Genomic DNA, 24,176 nt, shown 5'->3' on the forward strand with positions numbered 1-24,176 from the left:
CTTCAATTGATGTTCTAGTCAGTAATTGAAGGTAACCCTAAGCAAATTGGTTATCACCAACGCAACTTGGCACAAAATTTTGATTGTACTTTTGTTCCCAAAGAAAAGAAGTGAAATGTGTAACAATATTTTTTATTCCACCCACTTTATTTTTAAATCCCTAGGAGCTACAAAGATTTACAACCCAGATGAGGAAATCTATTAACACAACCATTGCAGAGCAAAACCACAAATCAGACCTTTAACAAAGAAATTTATTGTTGAAGGAAAGCCTTTAGAAGCCATATTTGTAGATTTTCACAAGTTATTCAGAGGACACACTGGGAGTCATATGAAGCTTCAGATCAGGGGAAACAGACACTTTATATCAGCCTGGCATGAACACACAATCCCTGCAATAGAATTTATGATTTTCTTCATAGGAAAGCTGACCAGAGATTAAGGAAAGATGAAAATGTTAAATGCTTTTGTTGTAAAAGTACTTTGTAATGAAACAGTAATCTCCAGACTCTCCCAAAATTAAAACCATAATTTTAGGATGTCATATTTTTTTCAAAACTAATATGTATAGTTTGTTTTTACCTTTAAAGAGATTTTTTTTTTCTGCTTACATGCATGCTCAGGACACCGTTTTACTGTCAAAGTTTTTCAGATTTAAAACAGTCTTTTAAAGCTAATTTTAAAAGTATAAATACACAAGCTCCATTTGAGACATGGCAAAACATGCAAACCCCCAATCCCCCAAAAAACAAATTTAATATTTTTCCAGGCTGATATCACAATGGAAGTATATATCATACCCCTATATTTTTAAAGACTTCAAAGATTTATGAAGTAGAGCTATGCCACTTATATTAAATACAAATATTTACTTATATATTATATAAGAAATTTTTAGTTAACCAGCACGTTGCAATATTCAATTGTGATCTTGCGGTAACTAAGGAAAAACAAAGAAATTGCTCCCTCTTGTGGCAATAACATGCTTTTGCAATATGATCTATGAATAAATAGATCATATTGCAATAATATAAATCACTGTGATGATCTATATATTATCAAAATGATATATAGATCATTGTGGTCTATAAATCACAATGGTCTATATATCATTGTGATATATAGATTAGAAAGCTTTTAGGAATTAAAAAAAAACTTTCTTTTCTAGGTAGTTGAAAGCCAGAAAGTACAGAGCGATGCAAGGACCATTTTAAATATATACACTGTTTGAGTGTTATCTTTCTTTGACATTCATTCAAATAAATTAACTTTCCATTGTATAATTCATTCGGATGAACTTGAAAATGTTTTGCACCAGTTTACCCCTGGACGCTAGGTGTCGCTGTACAATATTCTGTGCTGGAATAAATCGAAACGGCTTCCTGCGTATTTTGCAGCCCGTGTAGTTTTGTTTGCTCCCTGCCTGTCACCACAGCATGTAAACATTCATACACGGAACAGATCCGTGGTGAAACGCTACTGGGCGACAGGAGCCCTCTTATTTTATTTTATTCATCAATAAACCTGAGCAGGGAGGGAGGCTGCCCAGGTCGTTCTGCTGTGTATTTATATGAATATTAAAAAAAAGAAAGGAGAAGCTGGTGGACGCTTTCATTGTGAGGTGGACCGAGGTACAGCAGCTAAAGCGGGGCTCGCCGAACCACCATGGCAGCGGCGACAAGCGACGACGGAGCGGCTTTCTCCGACGTCCACAGCCGGGAATGGGATGAGTCCCAGCTCCGAAAATACTCGTTTCCAACCAAGCCCATTCCCCGGCTGTCTTGCACGGATCCCAGAGCAGAGATGCTTATAAACAACGAGGTAACACAGTTGCAGGGTTAGGTTACTAGAACTTTATTTTCATTTAAACAAATCTTCTTTTCATTATAATTTTAAGAGTCATCGAACATTTAATGTTGAAAAATGCAAACGTGAACTTGAAAAATAAGCCCGGCTCAAAATAAAAAAAATATAAACACGAACACTGAGATTAATGATAGTGAAAGTAAGTTATTAAAGAGCATAAGAAGTATTTTATTTCCTTTTCTGATATATTCACAATGTTTCTATTTTGTCTCGGATTATCTTTTATTTTTCTGATATGGTTAATTACATATAATAAAAGAAAGCCAAGAGAGGAAAAATGCCACAACTTTCCAGACTTAATTCCTCATACAGTTTTCTAAAAACAAATAGAAAAAGTTTTTTTTTTTTTTTTTAAATCTACATTTAGATGACCTTTTATGTGTTATTTGACTCTTTACATCTTGGGTTTATTATTTTACAGGTCTATACTTTTATTGCCTTGTTCAGAAACTGAAAAAAGACACTTTATTCCTTTTTTGTCTCAACCTCTTAGGTCAACAGTTTCAACTGGATTTGGGGCATTTTAACATTGGACCTGCTTTTTAATGCTAAACAATACCTATAAGTAATTATTTTAATTTAATTATTTTCTATTTATTCATTCATATAAGTCTAGCATGAGATAAATATGAAAAAAACCCAGCAATTTTTAATAGATATGAACTACATATTTGTTGTTGCTCCTGTGCTATGTCCTTGTGTAACTGGCTTACAAAAAATAAATCAGTAGTTGGGGTCACAAGTCTTGTATGCTTTTATATTTATGGGTCAAAAGCTGTGGATAAGATTCAGTCAGAAGTATTGTTTTAGAATTTGGAGAACAAACTCCTCCTGTGCAGGGGAGTTTATGTAAATGGTTTGCGTTGTGGTGTGTATTTTGTATGAAAACCTATTTTATTTCTCTAATTTTGGTTGCTAATTTTTAGATTGGAGAAGTAAGAAATTGCTTACAGTGAATAAGTCTAATTTTAAAGCAAGATTATGTAGTACTTATTCTTTTATTTCATTTAGATAAAACCGAACCCCATTGAGTATCTAGGTCAGCTAAATCCAGAGAATTGATCAGCGGCATGAGTGCACCTGCTGACTCCAGTGTGGAGACACATTGATGTTTAATCCTGAAGAGTTTACCTAGAACAACTAAAACCAGATCTGAGAAGTTTTTACTACGTTCCTTAGATCAAATATACCAAAAGAGTCATGCAAATGCTTGCTCTTACTGATGAAAGTTTTAAATATGGAATATTTCTATGTGGTGTAGTAAAATTTTTTCATAGTAACATGTTAGAATAGACACAAGCTAAACATTCCAAATATATTCTTTTTTTATTGCATGCCATTTTATATTATATTTTTGTCCTGTTTTTTAAAATAATCCTGCTGTTTTAAAACGTTAACATCTGAATGAGTTGAGTTTTTTTGTACTTGAGGGAAGCAGATTACGCCGTTTTTTTTTTAGCCAGCTGACTAGCAGTGCACATCAACAGATCGAGGCCCTGTTGATGTGCACTGCTCTGAAACTCTTGATTTCTCCAACTCATTAAAAGCACGTCAAACCTGTAAGAACGAAATAGGACATTTGAACACAACAGACACCCTTCATATTACCGTTTGTTTTAAAGAAATACTTTACCTGGTCGGTGTGTCTGTTCAGGACAGACGGCCTTTGTTTACATTTCCCTTTGGGTCTTTCATTATTCATGAATATGCTGTTGTTTGAGTTTCAAATTAAATTTTGCCTATTTCACCTGTCTCCAAAAGGTTCCAGTGACTTATCTCTCATTTATTTAAACTGGTGGTTTTCTTGTCTTTCTGTGGTTTTTATGATTCAAAGCTAGGAGAATTATGGCACTCTGCTTTGATGCAACATGATATAGCATTATGACTTCATAGTGCATTCTCTGCAAAGGACATTGTTCTCTTAGGATTTTAAAGAGAATATATTACTTGATTAAAAATGAAGTGGCCCAGGTTTGCCTCCCAAATATTCACAAACACCCTGCTCTTCCATGAGCTGTTTGCATTGTCCCAAGGTTTGTGTTGCTTAAGACTTCATCTTTTGTGTAATCCAAATACAGACAGAGACGCATGTTGTAACCTAGAGAATCACAGTAGATCTGACATCTTCTCAAAAGGGAGCAGATTTCCTTTCCCTACCCTGCTTTATATGACTCTGTTACACAAACCTACTACAATGTTCATCTCCTGAGAACTATTTTACAAGAATAGCTTTAATCACTGTGTAAAAGTGAACTCCTTTCTAAATGACCTTCAAAAACTGGCTCAAGTGATGCAAATGCAACTTGAACTAGTGCTGAATGTGAGCTTTTCCTGTGTACTTCTGTTGCTGACAGATGTGTTAAACATTCACCTTTAAATCCTTCCTGTTGGAGATAGTTTCCAGATGTTCATACCCAAAACCTGATGGAGTTTAAAAGGCAACATGACTTTAAATATTAGTTGTAGATTAAATAACAGATGTTAGTTTAGATACCTAACCTAGAAGTTAGGTAGTTTTGCCTCATGTATTCATTCATTCAGCTATTTACTTTCGTTAATAATTGAAAGCAGGTCCAAATTGATTCTCATCTTGGTAGCGGAAAGAAGGCTTCTTTGAACACCTGTCTGTTCTACATACATTTTGTATAAATGCATCACATTAATGCTACGAGGCTTCTCCCTGCGTCATTTAACCCATCTAATTGGAACAAGACTGATAAGTCGCGAAACATAATCTTTTACCACTGCAGCTAATAATAAGCGGGAAAGCCAAACTCAACGCAGACCGGTACGTTTAAACAGTCCTCCAACAACATCATCTCCTCGCAGCCGCAGAGTTCAGCGTCCTCCGATGAAAGTGAAACCGAGAGCCAGCGCAGGCAGCCGAGCAGCGGGAGCGCGCACAGCAGGCTACGTTCGGTTTGTCACGTAGGCCTCCGAGCTCCGGGTGTGCACGTGGGTCATGCGCGTGACCCACGTGCACGTAAATCGGGAGATATTTTAAATCAATTTACACTTCCTTTGCATGATTTAAAACATGTACGTGACTGAGTGTGTGAGACGGTTTTGCAGCTTTGACAATGACTATTCTCATTTTCTGCTTAGGATGTAAACATCAATTGCATCAGTTCTTATCAGATTATTGGGAAATTGACAATGAAAAAATAAGCAGCAACACATGAAATGCTTTTGAATATTGCATTTTTATAATTCATCGCGTAATTGACATCTCAAAAACAATGTTCACTGTATTTTACATGTAATATGGCCTTTACAGTAGAGTTTCCTTGCTGCTGCTTTTAATTAAAACTGTGTGCCAGGCAGGTACATTAAAGTTGCAAGCAAAATCATTTATCCTGGGAGAGCATCATACAAGCTTACAGGTACTACAGTGGAGTATGTACAGCATTTTAATAGCTAAAGTTCTGGGACAGTTCTTGCCCCTCAGTTTATTTTGAAATTTGTAAAAAGTTTTTGAGACCAAAAATAAGAAGGAAATAATGCTCAATTGCCCCCAAAAGATAAACTTTTAACTGATCTGAACTTTTAAGTAATCTGCCTTATTTGGTGTTAAAATAAGTGTGTCTTGTAAAATAAATGTTACTTGAAAGTTCAAGTTCGTTACTATAAATTTTTTTTTTTTTTTGCATGAATACCAGGCACAAAGAACATTCAGCTTTGAATCACTTTAAATATGATATGAGCAAAAATGGCAGCTGATTGGAAGAGTTTTGATCTTACAAGTCAATATTTTTTACCCCATATTTTTGTCTTATTCCATGCATTTTTGACATTATCACCGAGTAATAATGAAAATAAAATGCACTAGTTATCACATGCCACCCCCAACAAAATACAATCACGTTTTTAAAACCGTCATTATCTGATACGTTGTCGTGATACGGCATGTTGTCCTTCAATACATTTACTGTAAGCAGGTTTATTTACTGTTAACAGAGTGTGCTTCAGATTTTTTCTCATATTCAGATGATTAAAAAGTATAACATGAAATTTCCGTTAGAAGAGTTGCTATTTCTGTCATGGCTACACTACTCAGTGTATTTGCTCCAGGTGTCACTACAATGTATCACCAGTGTATAAATGCATGTCACCTTGAAGACGTCAAGTTTTATTGGGCATCTTCTGGACTTAACCACCTTTTAAATAACTTCTATGAAGTAAAGTTTGGCTATATCTCCCTCTGAGCTCATGTGATATTTCACTGAACTATTTTCTGCTATTTATGTTTTGTTATTGTTTATATTTTTCATTTGTTTATTATTTAATGGGAACACAGCCTTCCTTCCAAAATCCATACCTTTTAAGATGAGTTTTGTAAGGATGAGAAATTAACTAAATATGCCTTAAGTCAAAAGTAACTAATTATGAAATGTGACCAAGAAAACAACTTTAAATGATCCAAAATAAGATCTTCTTAGCATTGAGGTGTACAGCAACCACCAGTCTTTGTTGTAATATTTCAATAATGTATTCCTGATCTTCCAGGAACCAGTGGTTTTAACGGACACCAACCTCATATATCCAGCACTGAAGTGGGACATCCCATACCTCCTGGAGAACATTGGAAATGGAGACTTCTCTGTTTACAGTTCAGAAAACCACAAATTCCTCTACTATGACGAGAAGAAAATGTGCAACTTTACGGACTTTGTTCCCAAATCTCGTCGAATGGAGATGAAATTCTCTGAGTTTGTGGATACCATGCAAAAAAGAGAAGAAGAGGGAGGAGAGGATAGGTAAGTTGTCAGACGTGATATGAGAAATGCTCAATTTTGCATTTCTGCTGTTTTAACCTCCAAAAGTATTGAGGAAAAGATATGTCTGTGACAGAACAAGTGACCAAGCAGTTATATGATGAAGACTTATTTCTGTAACCTGACTGATCTGGCAGCTCATACCCAGATCAGATACCAAAGAGACATCCGTTTTTAACTCGGTGACCCTTAAAGTAGCTGTTATTTAGTATAATTTCCACTTATATTAATGCAATTTCCTCCCCCCCAAGTGTTTGCAAACTGCAGGCAGTGATTTTTTTTTTTTTACACTCTCGTTTGCACAATTTTTAACACCAGCAGGACCAGGGCTCGTTTTTTCAGCCCTCTGCATGTGAAACTGCATGACTCATACTTAAAGCATGTCTCTTTCCTTGTGTGTTTCAAGAGTCTATTTGCAGCAAACACTGAATGACACAGTAGGAAAGAAGATTGTTGTTGATTTTCTTGGTTTCAACTGGAACTGGATCAACAGACAGCAAGCCACGCTGAACTGGGGACCGCTGACGTCCAACTTGCTGCTGGTTGGCATGGAGGGTGAGCCTCTCATTTCCTCCCTATAATCCATGATGCATGATAGCCTAAATGGCAGAATACTGGTATTGCAGAATACTGGCATACGTTCCCTGAATAGACATGGTGTATTCAGGGTGTGTACTCATCGCCCTGAGTACACCATGTCTGTGAGAGAGATACATAGGCACCCTTCTGTCAAAATATAATCTGGGATTGATTGATGAGTGATTAATGACCCTAATTAATTGCTTTTAATTTCCGGTCACATGAATCCCAAACCCCCAATCCGGTCACATGATGGACAGGGAGAGGGGTGACCTTAGAACTCAATGCAATACATTGTTTTAGGTGAACTCCTTCTGATCTCTATGAGTTTGAATTGGCCGCAATAGAAGCAGAGACAAAGGGTTCGGCGTTAGAAAATCAAGAATAATATACAACATAGTATATATTTGACACGTGTGGCTCTCTATATTTCCGATCATTTCAGTTGGGTCTCTGTCAGGGGTTGATTGGTATGATGTAAACGCCAGCACAGGATTCATTCTTGTAACTTTTGGGGGGAGGCCCCATGACAGTGCTGCTCACCAAGACATTTGTCTGTATGTGTATGTGTATGTGTATGTGTATGTGTGTGTGTTCGTGTTCGTGTGCGCATCCCTGCGTAAGAGTAAACCCACACCTCTACAGAAAACCTAGAGTTTAACTGTTTTACTGCATTATTTATGGTAGCACAATTAGTCAGTGCTGATTATGACTTTATGATTTCCTTCATCGGTTAAATTTTAAACTTTTATAGATTTTTTTTCTATAACACTTGCTAGTGTGATACATTTTAGTAAATGTTCCTCATTTGTACATGTAATTCTTAAGAATATGCGGCTGGTAGTAAACAGGCCTACGTGAGGTTACTCAAATTTAACTTTTATCTTTCCACAGTTAAAGTGGAAGAGAACCTCTAACATCACGTCCTTTCTAGAATTTGTCTTCACATCATTGTAAATGCTATTTTCATTCAGCTTTTTTCCTGCTCCTGAATCAACACTGATCTTCCCACTGCCCCATGCTTTCTCCAAAATAGTAAAGGTTGGTTTAAATACATTTGAAACTCAGATTTTTTTATGTAACACTTGCTAGTGTGATACATGTCAGTAAAAGTGGTCCTGTATTAAACCATTATGCACATTGAATTTGAAAAACAATAGAATATGAGCTCTTTACTCAAATCTTCATTGTGGTAAGATCATGTAAGTTTTCTTAAATCCATGGAAACTCAATATTTTGAGTTACTATGTATTTCGGAAAACTCTGTCCAGCTGAGGTTAGCTCAGCTGGACAAGGTGTGGTGTTAATAACGCTGAGGTAAGTGGTTCAATCCCCTTACTGGTCAATGGAATTCTAAAGTCTTTCAGACAAACAATACTTCAAAATAAAAAAGGTGGAAAATAAAATCAATACTTCAAAATAAAATCCCTGTCCACTGATCTGTCTAGACACACAAACACGAACGGCTTGGTGAGCAAAACCGGAGTTAATTACAACATTCTATTTAAATATACTGTATATTATTCTTGATTATTTAACACTTATTGTATTTTTCATACTGTTTTTTTATTTTCATACTTGTATTACTCATAAAACTCAGAGCCTGTCTCTGTTTCTGTTGGTTGAGTTGAAATTACCGGAAATATAGTGTCACACGTGGTAAGCATGCTGAGGTCATGAGACATCCTGGAGGGTGCGGGGGCATCATGTGACCGGATTGGGGATTCGGGGGGGATTCATGTGACCGGAAATTAAAAGCAATTAATTAGGGTCATTAATCACTCATCAATCACTCCCCGATTAAATTTTGACAGAAGGGTGCCTATATATCTCTCTTCTGTGAAACATGGTGGTCTTAGCATCATGTGCAGGGAAGTTGCCTAAATCTGATGGAAAAATGGATGAAGTTAAATGTAGGGCAGTCCTGAACAAAACAAGTTAGACGTTCACCTTCCAGCATGACAGTGATCCAAAACATAAAGCCAGATCTAGATCATTTGTCTCAGAAGAACTCAGTTTTGACGTAAATACAATCGGTGGCAAGACTTGGGGGAAATAAATGTAAATAACTTAATACATTTCCTTCAGCTTCTGCTCCATCACACAAGATGCCAAATATATCTATAATATATCTATTATACTGTTTTCAAGCCTCGTAGGTTTTCTTTTTTCACATTACTGTATATGTTTATCATTTTCTCAGGCAATGTGACTCCGGCACATTATGACGAGCAGCAGAACTTCTTTGCACAGATAAAAGGCCATAAGAGATGCATCCTCTTCCCCCCAGACCAGTTTGAGTGTCTCTATCCTTACCCTGTCCATCACCCGTGTGACAGACAGAGCCAAGTAAGTTAAGCTGCTTACGTCATTTAAGGTTTGGCAAATTTTGCTAATAGGCTTGTTCGTCTTTTTTCACCAACTTTTCTTCTATTTTAGGTTGATTTTGATAACCCTAACTATGAGAAGTTTCCAAATTTTAAAAACGTTGTTGGCTATGAAGCTGTTGTGGGACCTGGAGATGTTCTCTACATCCCGATGTATTGGTAAGATGTTCTTCCCCTTGATTTAAAAAAATAAAATAAAATTATGCAATATTATCAGAATAGCAGGTTTTTTCCCTCCCACCATTTTTTAAAACCTTTTGATCTTTATACTTTTAACCATCAAAGAGTTACACATCAGTTCATCTATTACTTTATCAACAGAATATGCAGCACTAGATGAAAATAGCTTTCGCTTTGATTGCCTCCTGTAATTAGAGTCTGCTGCTTCGGTTGATGTTACCTGAAACTGTATTACACAAGGTGCAAACCATATATCAACTCTGTGGAGAAACACAGCTGAGCTCACTAAGCACACACTAACCTCAAAACCAGATGTATTGCATTCCCACATGAATGAGTTTTTAGGTGCATAAAAAACATTTCTGAGAATGTCGGGGTGGAACACCCTTTGCGCTATTGACCTCCAAATATGTGAAAATATTATTAACACTACTTTCAGGTTGCTGTTTTAGCAGGATTGTGCAAACAGCAGGCAGTCCGAACACTAAGACATTGCGCAAAGTGTTAAAGCTCACCTGTCCTCTTGATGTGTTTCCAGATTTTAGTCAATCATATTTTTCTTGGTTTTGAAGGTGGCATCACATCGAGTCATTGTTGAACGGTGGAGTGACTATCACGGTTAACTTCTGGTACAAAGTAAATATACTTGAATCATCACATTACTGTCGCAAAATGCATAACTTTCCCACCTCACTTCTTTTGAACCTGCTTCTCTTTTATTCAGGGAGCTCCAACACCGAAGAAGATAGAGTACCCTCTGCGAGCTCATCAAAAAGTTGCCATCATGAGGAATATTGAGAAAATGCTTGGAGAAGCACTTGGAGATCCCCATGAGGTAAATGCTTAGTTTTAAGCCAGCCTTGCTGTCATCAAAAGAAGCTACAGCTATCATCTGAGCACCGTCTGCACATGAATGCCACATTGTCCGTTTCTAGAATATTTAAATAGGACCTATATTTAGGTCACTAGTTACATTGGAATCCCTCAGGCATGCTGACCCTCCCAACAACCCAGTTACTGTGAATATTCATGGCTAACTTGATTTTTTGTACTGTGGAAATGCTGTTTAGAACAGAGAGTTACATCAGATGTAACTCTATGATCGTCCTGCTGTGAAATCCTCTGTTTTCTCCCCTGCAGGTCGGGCCGTTACTAAAAACAATGATCAAAGGGCGATATGACCAGGGCCTCAGTTAGAGCTCCAATGTTGCAACTGCTGAATGGACTGCTCCACAAACTGTTTGCATGTTAAGTGTGTGTGTTTTTTTTTTTTTTTTTTTTTTTTTTCTTCTTCTTTTTGTGTGCATTCTGTCATTGGAGCTAGGCGCCAGTGCATGGCCGTAATCAGCCATAATGAAAAAAAATTCTGCTTCTGTCTCAGAATGCCGTTTTCTCAACAACTGCTCCGAGTAAAGGAAGAAAAATGAATTAAATTAGGACTTCATCCAACTTGAAGATGCTTTTTTTGCAGTTGGTGAGAAGAAATGAAGACATATTTCTTTGAATCAGTGTTTCCTTAAGTCTTACAATTTCTGCTTTTGGCCTTAAGTTTTAATATTTGTGTCTGCGAGGAAACAGTGTTTTGAGTGCTTGTTTAGATGAGGGGTAAAATAGAACCACAGAGAACATATAAAAAGATACTTTATCTACAAGTAATAAACTTAATCAATATTAAATTCTTATCACAAAACAACATTAGAAATGAGTGTTCTACGACAATTTATCTACATTAGGTAATTTCGTACTAATGTGCAGTCATTTATTAGCAAGACTGGCCACGATTTCAAAATATCAAAATCCATTGCTATATGATGATGATAAATGTATGGCTGTGAAACAAAGGATGCAGCTGAAGGTATATGAATAATTTTTATAAATGCTTTTGGTTGTCTTTAATTTGTATCTTAAGTGCTTTAATGGATTTGCAGCCAAAAAATCCGGTAAGAGGATTGCTGAAAATAAGTGTTGCAACTTTAGTTGCTAGAACTAGTTTCTCTTAAATTGTAATTACACCAAGTTAAAAGGTACAAATAATAATTATATTCTACCAGTTGACTGAACTAGTGAGACCAAGTGCTGGCATGAAGCTTTGTAAAAGCAAATGTTGCGAAGCTTAAAGCACCATCTAGTGGTCAGATTTGAAATAACTTGTTAGACTGTCCGGATTTTTTAGAATAGGAAACTAGAAATATAATCAGTAAGCAATATTTAGGCTCCATTATTGTTATCTCTAAGTTATCAATGATCTGACATGCACTTGTTTTGACCTTTTTTTCCCCCCAAAGCCTTTGTAAAGGCAAATGCTAATCAGCCTTTAATTTACGGTAAATGTCCCCTTTAAAGGTCTCTAGGACAGGTGGATACAAGACTTTCTTTGCTTCAAATATTTCTGAGGAGTTTTTCGGTGCTTCAGATCCGAGTGAAGCAAGAAGCAGAATATTGAGTGGTGTGCCAAACAAATTGAGCTCCATGTTCAAAAAGTTGGTTGACACAGATTTTCTTCTTGTTAACTGATGGTGAATAGAGTACTAATTGCACTCTATTCAAATGGTTTTAATTCATGTGTAAAAATTTATCTGGGTGGGGTTTCTTATGTGAATTGTTTACTGAATGCATTTGCCTGATACATGGCAAAAAAAGAAAGGTGATTTTAAACTTTTCTATATTATGGTGAATGTGTTTGCTTTCACTTTGGCATTAAAAGGTTTAAATGTGAAATTGTTACAGTTTCCTTTTATGTCAAGTTTGTTTGGTGATTCAGTTTTCAATATAAAAAACTTTTCTTTTATAAGATTGAGGTGTTTAAATGGCTTTTTTTTGTAGCCGTACTCAGACAAGGAAAGGACTCAAGATCAGGAATTGAATCCTGAATTAGACCTGTCAAATAAGAAATGAAGTATCTTATATTTAGTTTGTAAAAAAAAGTTTTGGTTGTTTATTTGGTATTTTAAATCCAGCTCAAGAACTGCTCCAGTTCAACCAAAGTGTAAAGTAGGCACTAGGACAAACTATTAGTAAAATGCTTCTTTGAACTTTTGAATTACTGCAACTTTAATCAGTGAGTCAAAAGTCAAAATACTGATTAGAAGAATTTCACAATTGTGGAACAAATTGTTAGAAACATGTTTCTTTAATACAAAACTGCATTTATTAAGCATTAATAGGTTTTTGTCATATAGAAAATGGGAGGAGGAAAAAAATGATTCTGGAAAACAATTTTTCCAAACTCAATTTTTGTTTTGAAAATGAAAACGCAAAAAAATCCACACTTTCCAAGACTGTGCATGAACCCTGACAGATGGCAATATGCAGACTGAAATGGTCCGCTCTGATTGACCTAAATAACTTGTATTGAGTTCTGTGAGAACCTAAACAGGAAGCATATGGTACTCTACAAAATGCATTTACTATAAATTACCAGACGTTTTTTCAAGCCATGGTAGAAAAGGAGGAAAAGAAAATTAGTTAACAGTTTCAGATAAGTCCGCTCCATGCTCTACATAACACCATTGCATGATAAATATAACATCACATCATCTGAACACCCAGTTCTGTTATACTACATTCAGGGAAACAATATATCACAGGTTTCAAATAGCTGCATATTACTTACAACAAACAGGAGCAGAATATAAATACTAAATCCTGGAAAAGAAAATCGGGTCAGCTTATTTGTCCTAAATGTACAACTAAGAAGAATAAAAGAGATCACTCATTTTTACAACAGTCTCAGGTGAAGCAAAATTCACACACAAACACAAATGAGATGAGAACCACAGCAGTATTATGTTTACCTGAAAGCACACAACCTTAAATCTTCATCAATGCAATCCCATTTCCAAAAAGTTGCAAAGATGGAGAACTAAAGTAATGATTTGCAAACCCTGTAGAATCCCTATTGTGAAGATCTGTTTTAAGTTTACAATCTGTTTCACATAAAACTGCTTAGAAGCCAACAATTGGCTGTTTTGAGCAGATTGTTCTAGTTTTACACCCTTCACTGTCAATTTAGAATTACCTAAAATGTCTTAACATTGCAGCATCTTTGTATGTGCATCATTTTTGAATATACAGTTTACATTTTAATTTAAATCTACAAGCATAAATAATTCTCCTTCATTGCTGCAATTTCTAAGTAAAGAATAATAAAAGCAGCAGTTAAAAAAATGCTCAAAACAAACAGGAATCACTTTTACATAGCAATTTCCTTTATGCAACACATGCAGAATTATCAGTATGTGATAATTCCACCAGGACCTTCTTGCAGCAAGAAAGTCCTGGGTTCAACTCCTGGCCCAGGATCTTTCTGCATGGAGTTTGCATGTTCTCCCTGTGCATGCGTGGGTTCTCTCCGGGTACTCTGGCTTCCTCCCACAGTCCAGGTTAATTGGTCTCTAAATTCTCCTTGGGTGTGTTTGTGTGCGGATGGTTGTTTGTCCTGTCTGACTCGGTGTTCCCCTGCGATGGATTTACGACCTGTCCAGGGTCAGTAAAGGCCCGAAATGTACCAGCACTCCTCCTGACCCACTGGGGACAAGGGTGTAAAGAAAATGGATGAATCATTAACTGTATGCTTGAGGCTAAGAAAATCTGATAACACTTAAGCTTGTAGTGTGCACACAAACACCGAAGGAGACAATATTTTTGCCAGAGAGAAAGTCAGGAATGCAGAAAACCTTCCACAGACCAATGTATGGCTACAAAAAGCAGCTCACTGAAGTTATTTTAGTCAACAGGGTTACGACTAGCAATTAGGGGATATTTCCAACAGTATTTGAACATTCTGTTGGAAAGGGCTGAAAATTGAATGGTGTTCTGTTTTTCCACAACTGCATATTATCTAAAAAACCAAAAACAAAATATAGATCATTTAAATGAAATATGATTATCAGATATGATATGTCATTTCTGTTTTAAAGTAAATAAAAAGTTGAGGGCAAGTTTGCAAATCATTGCCTTGTACATCTTATGCAGCCAACCAACATTTTTTGGAAATTTAGTTGCAATGGATTTACGATTCTGCATATCGAAACATTTATATATCAAAAATAAATATTCTGGACTTTAAAATGAAGCCCATCAGGTTCATATTTCACTATTTGGGGGATACCCACAATCCTCTATTCTGATATTCTACACAAAAAGGTTGTTATAGCATGTCCATCTCTAGAAAAATGTATTTACTGTGCAGCAAACTTAGGTATTAATTTAGCTTTCTAGTGAATCCTAAATTACTACAAGAATGACTTGTTTTTAAATATTTGTCCTACAGTGCAAGAAATGAACGAATCTGTCAGATGTAATAAAGTTTTGGGGCAGCGCAATCTGCGCTTAACCTCAAGGCTTCAACAAAATTTATGAATCTTGATGAAAACTTAAGGAAAAAAAAAAAAAAACTAAGACCTGTAATGTTCACAACAAACTTCAACAGCACCACTTATTTACAAAGATGATAAAAGTAATGTTCACAAGTTAATATTATAATCATGGATCCACATTTCCCCAAAAAAGAAGAAAGAAAAAGAGCTGTCAGTGCAACATCAGACCGGCTGAGGTGGCCAAAACAAATCAAATAGGCTATTTGTTATACAAACGAAAACAGATTGACTAAAAAAAAAAAAAGACAAAAAAAGATTAAAAAGCAACAGCGGTGCAACTTAAAAACAACGGCTTTATCCAAGGCATGATGGTTAATAACGTTTTAAAAATAAGCCACTGCCACACTGAAAAATGCTTGCTAATACCTGGGGGTTTGAGGGAATACATCAAGTTTTGGTTAAATGAGTTGGATAAAGAAGAAGTAGTGTAAACAATGCTGTTACTAGCGGCTCGTACAGTGCTGTGCTCGTCATCAATGGAACCTGTACTTCCGGGCCGGTTTCAGGTTGACGTAGGTCTTCTTCATGTCGTCTGTCTCGTTTTTCTTCACAAGTTGATATCTCTCTCCTTTTGTTGTGACCACCTGGTTTCCGTGGTAGCGAACAAGCTTCTTTGGAGCCTGATGAAGGGGGGAAAAAAAGTTTTATTGAACAATACAAAGAATTGGATTAAAAAGGAATATACCCAGCATCATACGTCTTTGGGAGCAACGGGTCGATGGGTTTTGTTATCTTCCTCACTGTCCACTAGCATGTACCTGTAGAATTCAGATGGAACATGTTGATTGGCTTGTGAGGATACTGCTGTTCAACAACCATAATATTAATAGTTTCACTTACTTCTCCAGGATGCTCTCTTTAAGTTTCTGGTCTGCAAGTGAGGAAATGCTCTTCCCTTGGTTTACCTGACGTGTCAGAATAAGATGGGTTTAGTCGTTTATGGTTCCTTGTAGACGTACTCCTGTTTCTTACCACTTTTTATTTACGCCACAAATAGAAACGTGAATGGATTTCATGTTACGGACCGTATTGCATAATTAAGAGTTGAAAATTTGCGACCTGATTTCCCTTGAAATTACTGGGAATGTTTATATTCCAGCCAAACTGGCAGATCTTGAGTCACTTTGCAAAGAAGAATGTGAAAATCTTCTGCCTCTATGTGTGCACAGCCAGTAGAAACCTTTCCTAAAAAATATGCAGCTGTAATTTTGGTGAACAAAGGACAACTCAGTGGGCTAAAGGTTTCCTTGTGTCTTTTTCTTTCATTTCAACATTAAGCACAACTTTTTGTTGGTCTGTCAAAGTGGCAATCAAATAACATGACAGAATCAATGGATTCATGGGCCATGAATACTTCTGCGAGCACTGTAGCTTAAAAACGTTAGAAATTAATGAAGCAAATAATTTCTCTGTAACAGAGAGGCTTACATTAATAGGAGTGGGGCTGAGCTGGACGTCCCCCTCTATGATGAGGCGCACTGCTTCCTCCATGTCTCCTTTGGCGATGGAAAGAGCGCTGCGAGCTTCGGACAAACTGCACTTTGGGAACATCTCCAGCAGGTGCTGCTCTTGGGACTCCCACTCAGACGCTGACAGCTAAAAAAAAGGCCATATTTATGGTTTGAATTTGCATAGTTAAAATTAAAGAACTATTTTAAAGCTTGAAGAGGTCAATGCTAATGTGTGTTGGCTTGTTAACCTTGGCTGTAGCGCCCTCTGTCTGTGGCTTAAGGCACAGAGGTTCTTGTCCTGGTTCTGGCTGACTGGTCAGGGTATTGAGTTTCAAAGAAACCTCTTCTGTCCCTGTCTTAGGCACACTGTTTTCTTTAAAATGTAACATAAGATAAAGTTTAACGCTTCGTTTGTAAAACAGGCTTGCCACAAAGCTATCATTTAAAAACATAAAAACTAACACTTACCCGACGTCCGAGCAGTTGCCAGTTTTGAAGCCAGACTGAACATCATTTCACAGACTTTGACACTGGAGCGTAAACAAAATAATCTTTAATCACCATCAGTTGACAGCAGTACAGCTGACCGGTCTCGCTTTTGCATGATCAGAACAGAGGTCGAGTGTGGCCGTGTTACCTGTCTATTTCGGCAAACCCGGGTATGTAGGCTTCCAGCATTTCTCCAAAGACCTCCACATCAAAATTCTCCTCGACGCTCTGCTGGGACCCCAGGTCCTCCAGGACCCCAGTGATGTACGAAAGAAGAACGTCATCCAGTGTGCTGCAGGAAGAACAAACCTAAGTCATATTTTACAAAAAAAACAAAAAAAAAACCTCAAATGTAAACTTTCAAATCTAATGGAAAAAATTTTAACTCCTTGAGTCTGTTTGAGAAGCTTTGTGAAAATCTATAATTTATAGTGCATAAACTATATTTTTTTATGGTGAATTTTTTAAGAAGAGCTCACAGAGTGAATTAAAATGTATTTATAAGGTTATAGCTTTTGCAAGTAGTACTCCCAAATTTGCTCACTATAGCTCTGGTTAAAATACCATCACTGTTTTTGAAAATGTCTCCCATCACATGCAAGAAGTTGTTGGTAAAGTGGAGAGCTCATTTAGCGACGTACTGCTGCATCCTCGGTGCACAAAGCCGCAGATCCTTCCTCACAGCAGCTGTACTGCAACTGCTCCCAACAGGCTTATAAAAACTTTATAACTCTCCTGTTATTTGCAGTTTTTTTTTATTTCTTGTAAATAGTCTGTTATTTACGCACATATAGACATGCCGATTATGTACATGTTATTCTTTAAATTATCCTCCTCACCTGTATTTCTTTTAATAAAATACTATTTTTAATAACTGTATAGTATTATGTCATAAATATGCCCGTCCTGCACAGTATTGAATTGTTTTTTACTTTTTTAGTGCATGCTCCACTTAACTTAATATATTGCTGTGACACCTGAAAAACAGAGTGACAATAAAGGACATTTCTATTCTATTGCAATAAGCATTTGAGACACTTAAATCTGCCAGATGTCATCTTCAAGGGCAGAAAAATGTAATGTTATGCAATGGGCCACATGCATATTTGGCATGCTGAGGCTGCATGCACTACTCCTGGTATATATTACTCAATCCAAATATTGCATCAACACAGTCAGTCCTTTGTAATTTTTCACAAAGAGATATTGTGATGATGATTAGAATTCAATTTATTCTCTAACTCTACTAAAAAGATTCTACAGTGTTTTAACAAAAAATATTGAAGACACTATTTACTTACATTGTATATGAACTTCAAGTATCCTATTGCAGATATGATAGAAGTTAACCAAACTTCTATCTTTTTGTTTTCCCAGTTCTGATAAAGTCTATGGGGTAACCAGAAGCTCCTGGAAAATTGGCATAAACTAAAACTGCAAAAGGACTAAAGATACTTTTTGTTAAGAATCGTAAGTCTGGGGAGTTTCCTTACCTGAGATCTGCATCAGGAATGTACGTCTGGATAAATTCGTGCAGGGCACTGTGGATGATTTTGTGGAGGTCCATGCTGTTCTCCCGTGCTATAAAACGACATACTGTTTAGCGGGCTGCAGCCGACGCACAGAAGATGATCAGAGTATTCATGTTGCACAGCAGCCACCCACAAATAACCAAGGTTCGCGTTGGTCATTTAAAGCTGTCACTTATCTATCAAGTAACGTTGCAGACTAAGACTTTAATGGAGGTGTTACAAAGCCCGTCTTCCCGAAAGCTTCGTTATCAAAGTTAGGAATGTTGACGCTAATCCTCCAGCTATCTTATGTAAATGTTGTCGAGCAACATTTGAATAACATGACCTCTTTTGTGTTAGCTTTGTTGTCCTGTTAGCACATTAAAGAGCTAATGGTCGTTACAGAGGCTACGTTATCAAAAGATAAACCACTTACAACAGGTCTCTGTAAATAATATAAGCATTTAATAGTATTGCACTCGTCAATGTCATGCAAACAACGTACTGTACGTAAAAAGCTAAAGATTATATAATAGATATAACGGAGAACTAGCACTGTTAGCTAACAAAAACAACCAGCAAGCAACCTAAGGAATTGCAGTTGCCTTGGTAACTGTAATCTGGGTTATTTAAAACTAAACGATTTAGACGGTGTAAAACTTACTGTGTCAGAGATTATGGATACATGAAGTTTGCAGTTTCCCCCAGATTTGTTAAAGGGGAAGATGGACAGTGCAGAGGTTATGCAGGCTCGATATATCTCGTTAGCCCGCACGATTCAAAACGTCGAATACGTCACTTCCTCTAAGTGTAAACAGTGAGGCCTATCAGAGATAGGCTAAAGGTGCGAAAGAGACAGACACATGGCTATATAAAAACAAAACATAACTATCTCATATGGTTGAAAGAAAAACAAAAAATGCTCACCCATAATCTATAAACAAGGTGCTCTTGAGGTGTAAAACTGAGTATCTGAATACCGAGAACACTGCAAAGTCTCTTTTTTGTTCTAAATTACCCGGAAACAACCATGGAACGCAACATCAAACCTAAAGACATCAGAAAACTTTGAGAAATTAGATGACAAATAACACCTTTCTTTGAGTGTTTTCAACTTTTTGTCATGTGATACATAAATCAACAAAAATGTTGCATAATTGTGAAGTAAAAGAAACACAAAACAAACACAAACAAAGCTCTAAAAATTGTGGCATCAATTTGCATTCACCCCACTTTTACTAGAATACTAAACTTTGTAGACTATATCAAATATACTTGTAAGACAGAGCAGTTGCATCCAGTAAAATATACATATTTTACTGGATGCTGGAAAGTTAAACAGGTGTGAATACTTTTGCAAGGGAAAATGCAAAATGTGACTAAATAAAAATAGTATTCTTACAAAGTCACCAAAAAGTAGGATGAAACATGCAGCATTTAAAGCTCCTTAATTAGGAAAGAAAATGTGAATCACAAACTAACCAGTGATATCTTGCATTAATTGAGAATCAGCATTTTTTTATTATAACAGTACTTTTATGCAATTTTGAGTTCAGTAGTTTCTTTCCCTGTCATATTGCTCACAATTCATGACGTCATTGTATGTGTTTGATCGCTCTATCAGGTAAGTGGTCATGTCAAAACTGAATTTTTAAATTCAGTTTTGACGACATTTTAATCATTTTTTTTTTCATTATGTTTGTATTACATCTCTTGTTTCCCTCAGCTCTGTTTCTTTGGTTGTTTGCTCTCTGCTTTCTGGTTTTGTGTACCACCACCACTTTGATTGTTTTGCAGTGTTCATATTACAATTTTAATTTTCTTCATTTTTACTATTTGATTGTCACTTATCAGTTTGACTTTTGTTGTTTTGTATATATAGAGATATATCTATATATCTCTATATATAGATATATGTATGAAATATAAAAAAACATATATATATATATATATTTAGGAAATGCATTCCGGGGATTCTGAAGTTCTCATTAACTTATATTTCAGGCTATATTTCATTTCATGATGCACTCTAGCAAGTGTTTACCAACAAATGTCAGTGCAATTTTAGCTTCTGTTTCCTTATAAGTGTTTGATGATCTGTCTCTGCTTTCTGCCTCTCTGTCTTACTGCTGGTCTCATCGACCTTGGGTTGGTAAAAAGTCTACTCTCACTTGGACATTATCTTATTATCTTTTGCCAGATCCATGCATAGTTGATGATCCAGGTGTTATCTGAGGCACCATCAATGATGCCATCAGAGCCTTCTTCAGTTACGTCCGCCTGTGTTGGTATTATAGCAGATATGTACCTGTGAATCATTAATGACAGGTCAATTGTTTCCTCGGCTGCGTAGGGGTGTCTCTTGCCGACTGTAGTATTTCATCGGGAAATATGGTACATGCACCGGATAAAACAAACAGGAGCGGTTCCCAACTTGGCTGACCTCTGTTTCAACTCTGAGCTCATGGCTAGACGGGTGCGACTGAGGTAACGAGACGTTGCTTTCCATCAACGGACAGCGCCTCCTCGGTTTTATGTTACCCTCGTGTGTTTACAGCATTATTCCAACAACAGCCTGAAAACTGTTTAACTATAATATCATGACGTAACTGTAACGCAAAAGAATACCACAGATCAACATCTATTTAGAACTTTCTTTCACTTTCACATAGATAATAGGGCAGTGCCTTGATGAGTTTCAGTCAGAAATAAATGTTGCCACACACTGTACCTTATTAAGCTTTTTCTCTCCTCCTAATCATAATTAATTTCTTTTCAGAATAACCCATGCTGAACTAGTGTGGTGGAGATAAAGTAGCGTTCTGTTTCTGCTTTATTTTAACATGAACATGTTTGAGCACTAGATGGCAGCATTGAGACATTTTATATCATCACGTTGCGATCGTTCATTGTTTGAAGAAACACCGGAAACATTTCTGTTGAATTAATGGTAATTAATGATGATTTATATACAAGTAAATATACAATTAAATAAACACGTTTTCATTAATAATATGCTACAATTTAGTGGTTTTAGTGATTTTTAAAATTTACATTTTCATACTATTATTACACATGATGTTCTGCTCTTGACTGCACACCACATGAATGTATTAAAAGGCCCCAAAACAATTAAAAATAACCTCAGTTGTATAAAAGTGTCTTCTTTTGCATTTTTGCATGCCCATTAAGTGAGAATGGGCAGTACAGCCACTCTGTAGTGTGACTAGAAAACACTGTGTTTCACCAGGTGTGGCAGCTGATGATGTTAAAATCTGATTCAAAGCATATGACATGGCGCCAATGCAAATAGTTATTTCTGTGTTTTTAAGGAATCTAGACTGATTTTGGCCATCTGAAGTTTGACATTTTGTACATTTAGGCTGCTCAGACCTCATCTGAATTCTTTTTCCTTATTTCTTTCTTTTGCAGAATGGTGTAGAGGGCTGTTTTTGTGTTGGGTTCAGTGAGGGGCAAAAGAGGAAGAACATATAACCCTGGCACCGTATTAAGCCTAAATGTTTTATTTAACACTCATTGAGGCCAAGTACATTTGTTTGTTCCTTGAAATGCTTATCTGATTTACTTTCATCAGCACAAACATCCCCTATTTGTTGAAATCCTTTAGATTCACTCCAGTCAGTGCTGCACCACTACAAAGTTTCATAAGGGGAAAATGTATTTAATTTAACAGAACTGAGACTGAGGACACAACCACAAGATACAGGAGGTGAACTAACATGTTTTCTATTAATAAACAAAGCAAATAATGAGAAATACTGAAGCAATGTAAAGTTTCAATGTTCTGGATAGGAACATTTTGTCTAATTCTCGGATTAAGCCAAATTGTTGTGGCAAAAGCCTGTCATGGTGACTGTTGTGTGCCTATCTGAAGCACAGAGATAATAGACAATTATAATGAATGCATGCTTTGTACCCTTTATTTCATAAAAATGAAAAAAAAAAGACTTTATCTTTACTTGAGAATAACTGAGATTTCAATGCATTTTTATTGCTTTATAAAAGAATAGGAAAAAATACAACTTTTTCAAAGAAAAGAAAAACAAGAAGTTATTTATAAAAGCCTCATATTAATGAAAGTAAGAGATAAACTTTATTAGGTGCTTTTATACTTCCACACTCTCACAGGCAAGGGTACAATCAGGCATGTCAACCAACAATGTTGAGGCACTGCTGATAATGTGCATAATGTACTAGTGGCACACATTTCCATTTTAACAGAAACAAAGAGGATTGGGGGTTGTCTGATGTGATATGTGAGAGTGAAAAAAATCATTTTAACAGTTTTCATCAGACTTACAAAAACACTAAAGGATTTCCTGCCAAATTAATTACCTTTTCCTCAGGTTTAGACAATGATGCTCAGACTTGTCTGTCGGAACACTTTTCTCTTATTAGCGTTCGATTTGCGGTTCAGCCAGAGTGACTTCATATTTAGATTTTATTGTATTTTCTCAGCGAACGATCTTCTTTGCATCAACGGCACAAATTATTTAATGTTTTCAGATGAATCACCTGCGCAGCAGTGATGAGATCAACATATTCACTCGACAGAGGTTTTGTTAAGATTTTTAACACTTAACGTATCAGCTCAGAACTAACACAAAAGGCGCATTTACAGAGTGAATTGAAGCACAGTGGAGTTTAATTAGATTCAGCTTCTACAACAACCCAAGGTCTGCTTTCAAATCACAACCCATCTTCAATCAGATCTTTGACTTACTGATCAGATTTTCTCTCTCTGCTTGGTTTTAAGAATCAGTCGAAAACAATAAGCAATAGACTTTTTCAGAAGCACAGTGAAGTGACCTCCACATTAATATTTTTCAACTCAAGAGTTATTGGGGATTGCCCTGAAGCATGAGATTTGTTAGTGTGTGGTTTGAAGTGAAAAGGCTGATCGGTACCTCTTCTGCTGGAAATGCATGGCCTTCTGTTCCCCCAGCCTGTTCATGGTCTTTTTATTCTTTTTAACTCTTTAAGCCACATACTGCAAAGGTAACTGCAGGACAGAAGACATAAGGAAACTAAGCGCTGCTTTGGGCTTCCAAACCAACAGGAGCGTCGCTAAAAGCCAGTGTTGGTTTTGCAGAAGAAATATTTTTCCCCATAATTTTTGATAAAGATGAACATTGTCCTCTACATGAAAGCGTCATTAAATATCATGTAGAATGACTGGAACTCTCATAAAAACGATTATCAAAACCAAACAACAACAAAAAAAAAAGCATCAGAGGAAGACAAATCCAATCAGATCAGAAAAACGAGCTGTAAAGTCAACACTTCAGTCAGGCTGTTTCTGATCTTGCTATGCATGCTGCTGTATTGATAAACAAATTTCACATAGGTCCAAATGTGAGGAAATGAATGGGTCTTTTGTTTTATTTTTGGTTTTTTATTTAATGATCAACAGACACCTTTCAGGTAATTATTGGCTGATTTGCTCAGAAAGTAGGTCAAGCTGTCAGTTTCACTTTTGTTTTCAGCTTCTGGCATGCTAATAAGAGTAAATCTTTGTAGGTGCAGACTTCATAGTGTA

The 24,176-nt window shown here is 36.4% G+C and overlaps 2 protein-coding genes across 4 annotated transcripts; one reads left to right on the plus strand and one right to left on the minus strand.

The window, feature by feature from the left end:
- The first annotated feature begins 1,393 nt into the window (after window positions 1-1,393).
- On the plus strand, window positions 1,394-15,390 carry hif1an (hypoxia inducible factor 1 subunit alpha inhibitor). The gene is made up of 8 exons (XM_044137420.1): window positions 1,394-1,821; window positions 6,373-6,623; window positions 7,048-7,196; window positions 9,424-9,569; window positions 9,660-9,766; window positions 10,360-10,423; window positions 10,512-10,622; window positions 10,928-15,390. Exons 1-8 carry the CDS (start codon window positions 1,666-1,668, stop codon window positions 10,982-10,984), a joined length of 1,041 nt encoding a protein of 346 aa, XP_043993355.1. The 5' UTR covers window positions 1,394-1,665; the 3' UTR covers window positions 10,985-15,390.
- On the minus strand, window positions 12,899-19,459 carry cuedc2 (CUE domain containing 2). 3 transcript variants are annotated; one of them, XM_044137423.1, is made up of 10 exons: window positions 19,281-19,434; window positions 18,599-18,686; window positions 17,254-17,397; window positions 17,085-17,146; window positions 16,865-16,989; window positions 16,594-16,761; window positions 16,006-16,070; window positions 15,863-15,923; window positions 15,623-15,785; window positions 12,899-14,314 (listed from the first exon to the last, which is right to left on the minus strand). In XM_044137423.1, exons 2-9 carry the CDS (start codon window positions 18,670-18,672, stop codon window positions 15,639-15,641), a joined length of 846 nt encoding a protein of 281 aa, XP_043993358.1. In that variant the 5' UTR covers window positions 18,673-18,686; window positions 19,281-19,434; the 3' UTR covers window positions 12,899-14,314; window positions 15,623-15,638. The 3 variants fall into 3 exon arrangements, with proteins under 3 accessions (XP_043993358.1, XP_043993357.1, XP_043993356.1); XM_044137422.1 differs by lacking the exon at window positions 12,899-14,314 and adding an exon at window positions 15,439-15,531; XM_044137421.1 differs by lacking the exon at window positions 12,899-14,314 and having other exon boundaries at window positions 15,439-15,785; window positions 19,281-19,459.
- Between the last annotated feature and the right edge of the window lie 4,717 nt (window positions 19,460-24,176).

Source organism: Gambusia affinis, linkage group LG13 (genome assembly GCF_019740435.1).
Source record: "Gambusia affinis linkage group LG13, SWU_Gaff_1.0, whole genome shotgun sequence".
Classification (NCBI taxonomy): Eukaryota; Metazoa; Chordata; class Actinopteri; order Cyprinodontiformes; family Poeciliidae; genus Gambusia; species Gambusia affinis.

Coding starts and splice junctions, on each gene's coding strand:
- hif1an (XM_044137420.1), top strand. CDS start 1,666: ATGGCAGCGGCGACAAGCGACGACGGAGCGGCTTTCTCCGACGTCCAC. Junction 7,197..9,423: donor GCTGCTGGTTGGCATGGAGG/GTGAGCCTCTCA, acceptor TCATTTTCTCAG/GCAATGTGACTCCGGCACAT. Junction 9,767..10,359: donor CTCTACATCCCGATGTATTG/GTAAGATGTTCT, acceptor TTGGTTTTGAAG/GTGGCATCACATCGAGTCAT.
- cuedc2 (XM_044137423.1), bottom strand. CDS start 18,672: ATGGACCTCCACAAAATCATCCACAGTGCCCTGCACGAATTTATCCAG. Junction 17,398..18,598: donor ATTCCTGATGCAGATCTCAG/GTAAGGAAACTC, acceptor TTCTTCCTGCAG/CACACTGGATGACGTTCTTC. Junction 16,990..17,084: donor GGCAACTGCTCGGACGTCGG/GTAAGTGTTAGT, acceptor TACATTTTAAAG/AAAACAGTGTGCCTAAGACA.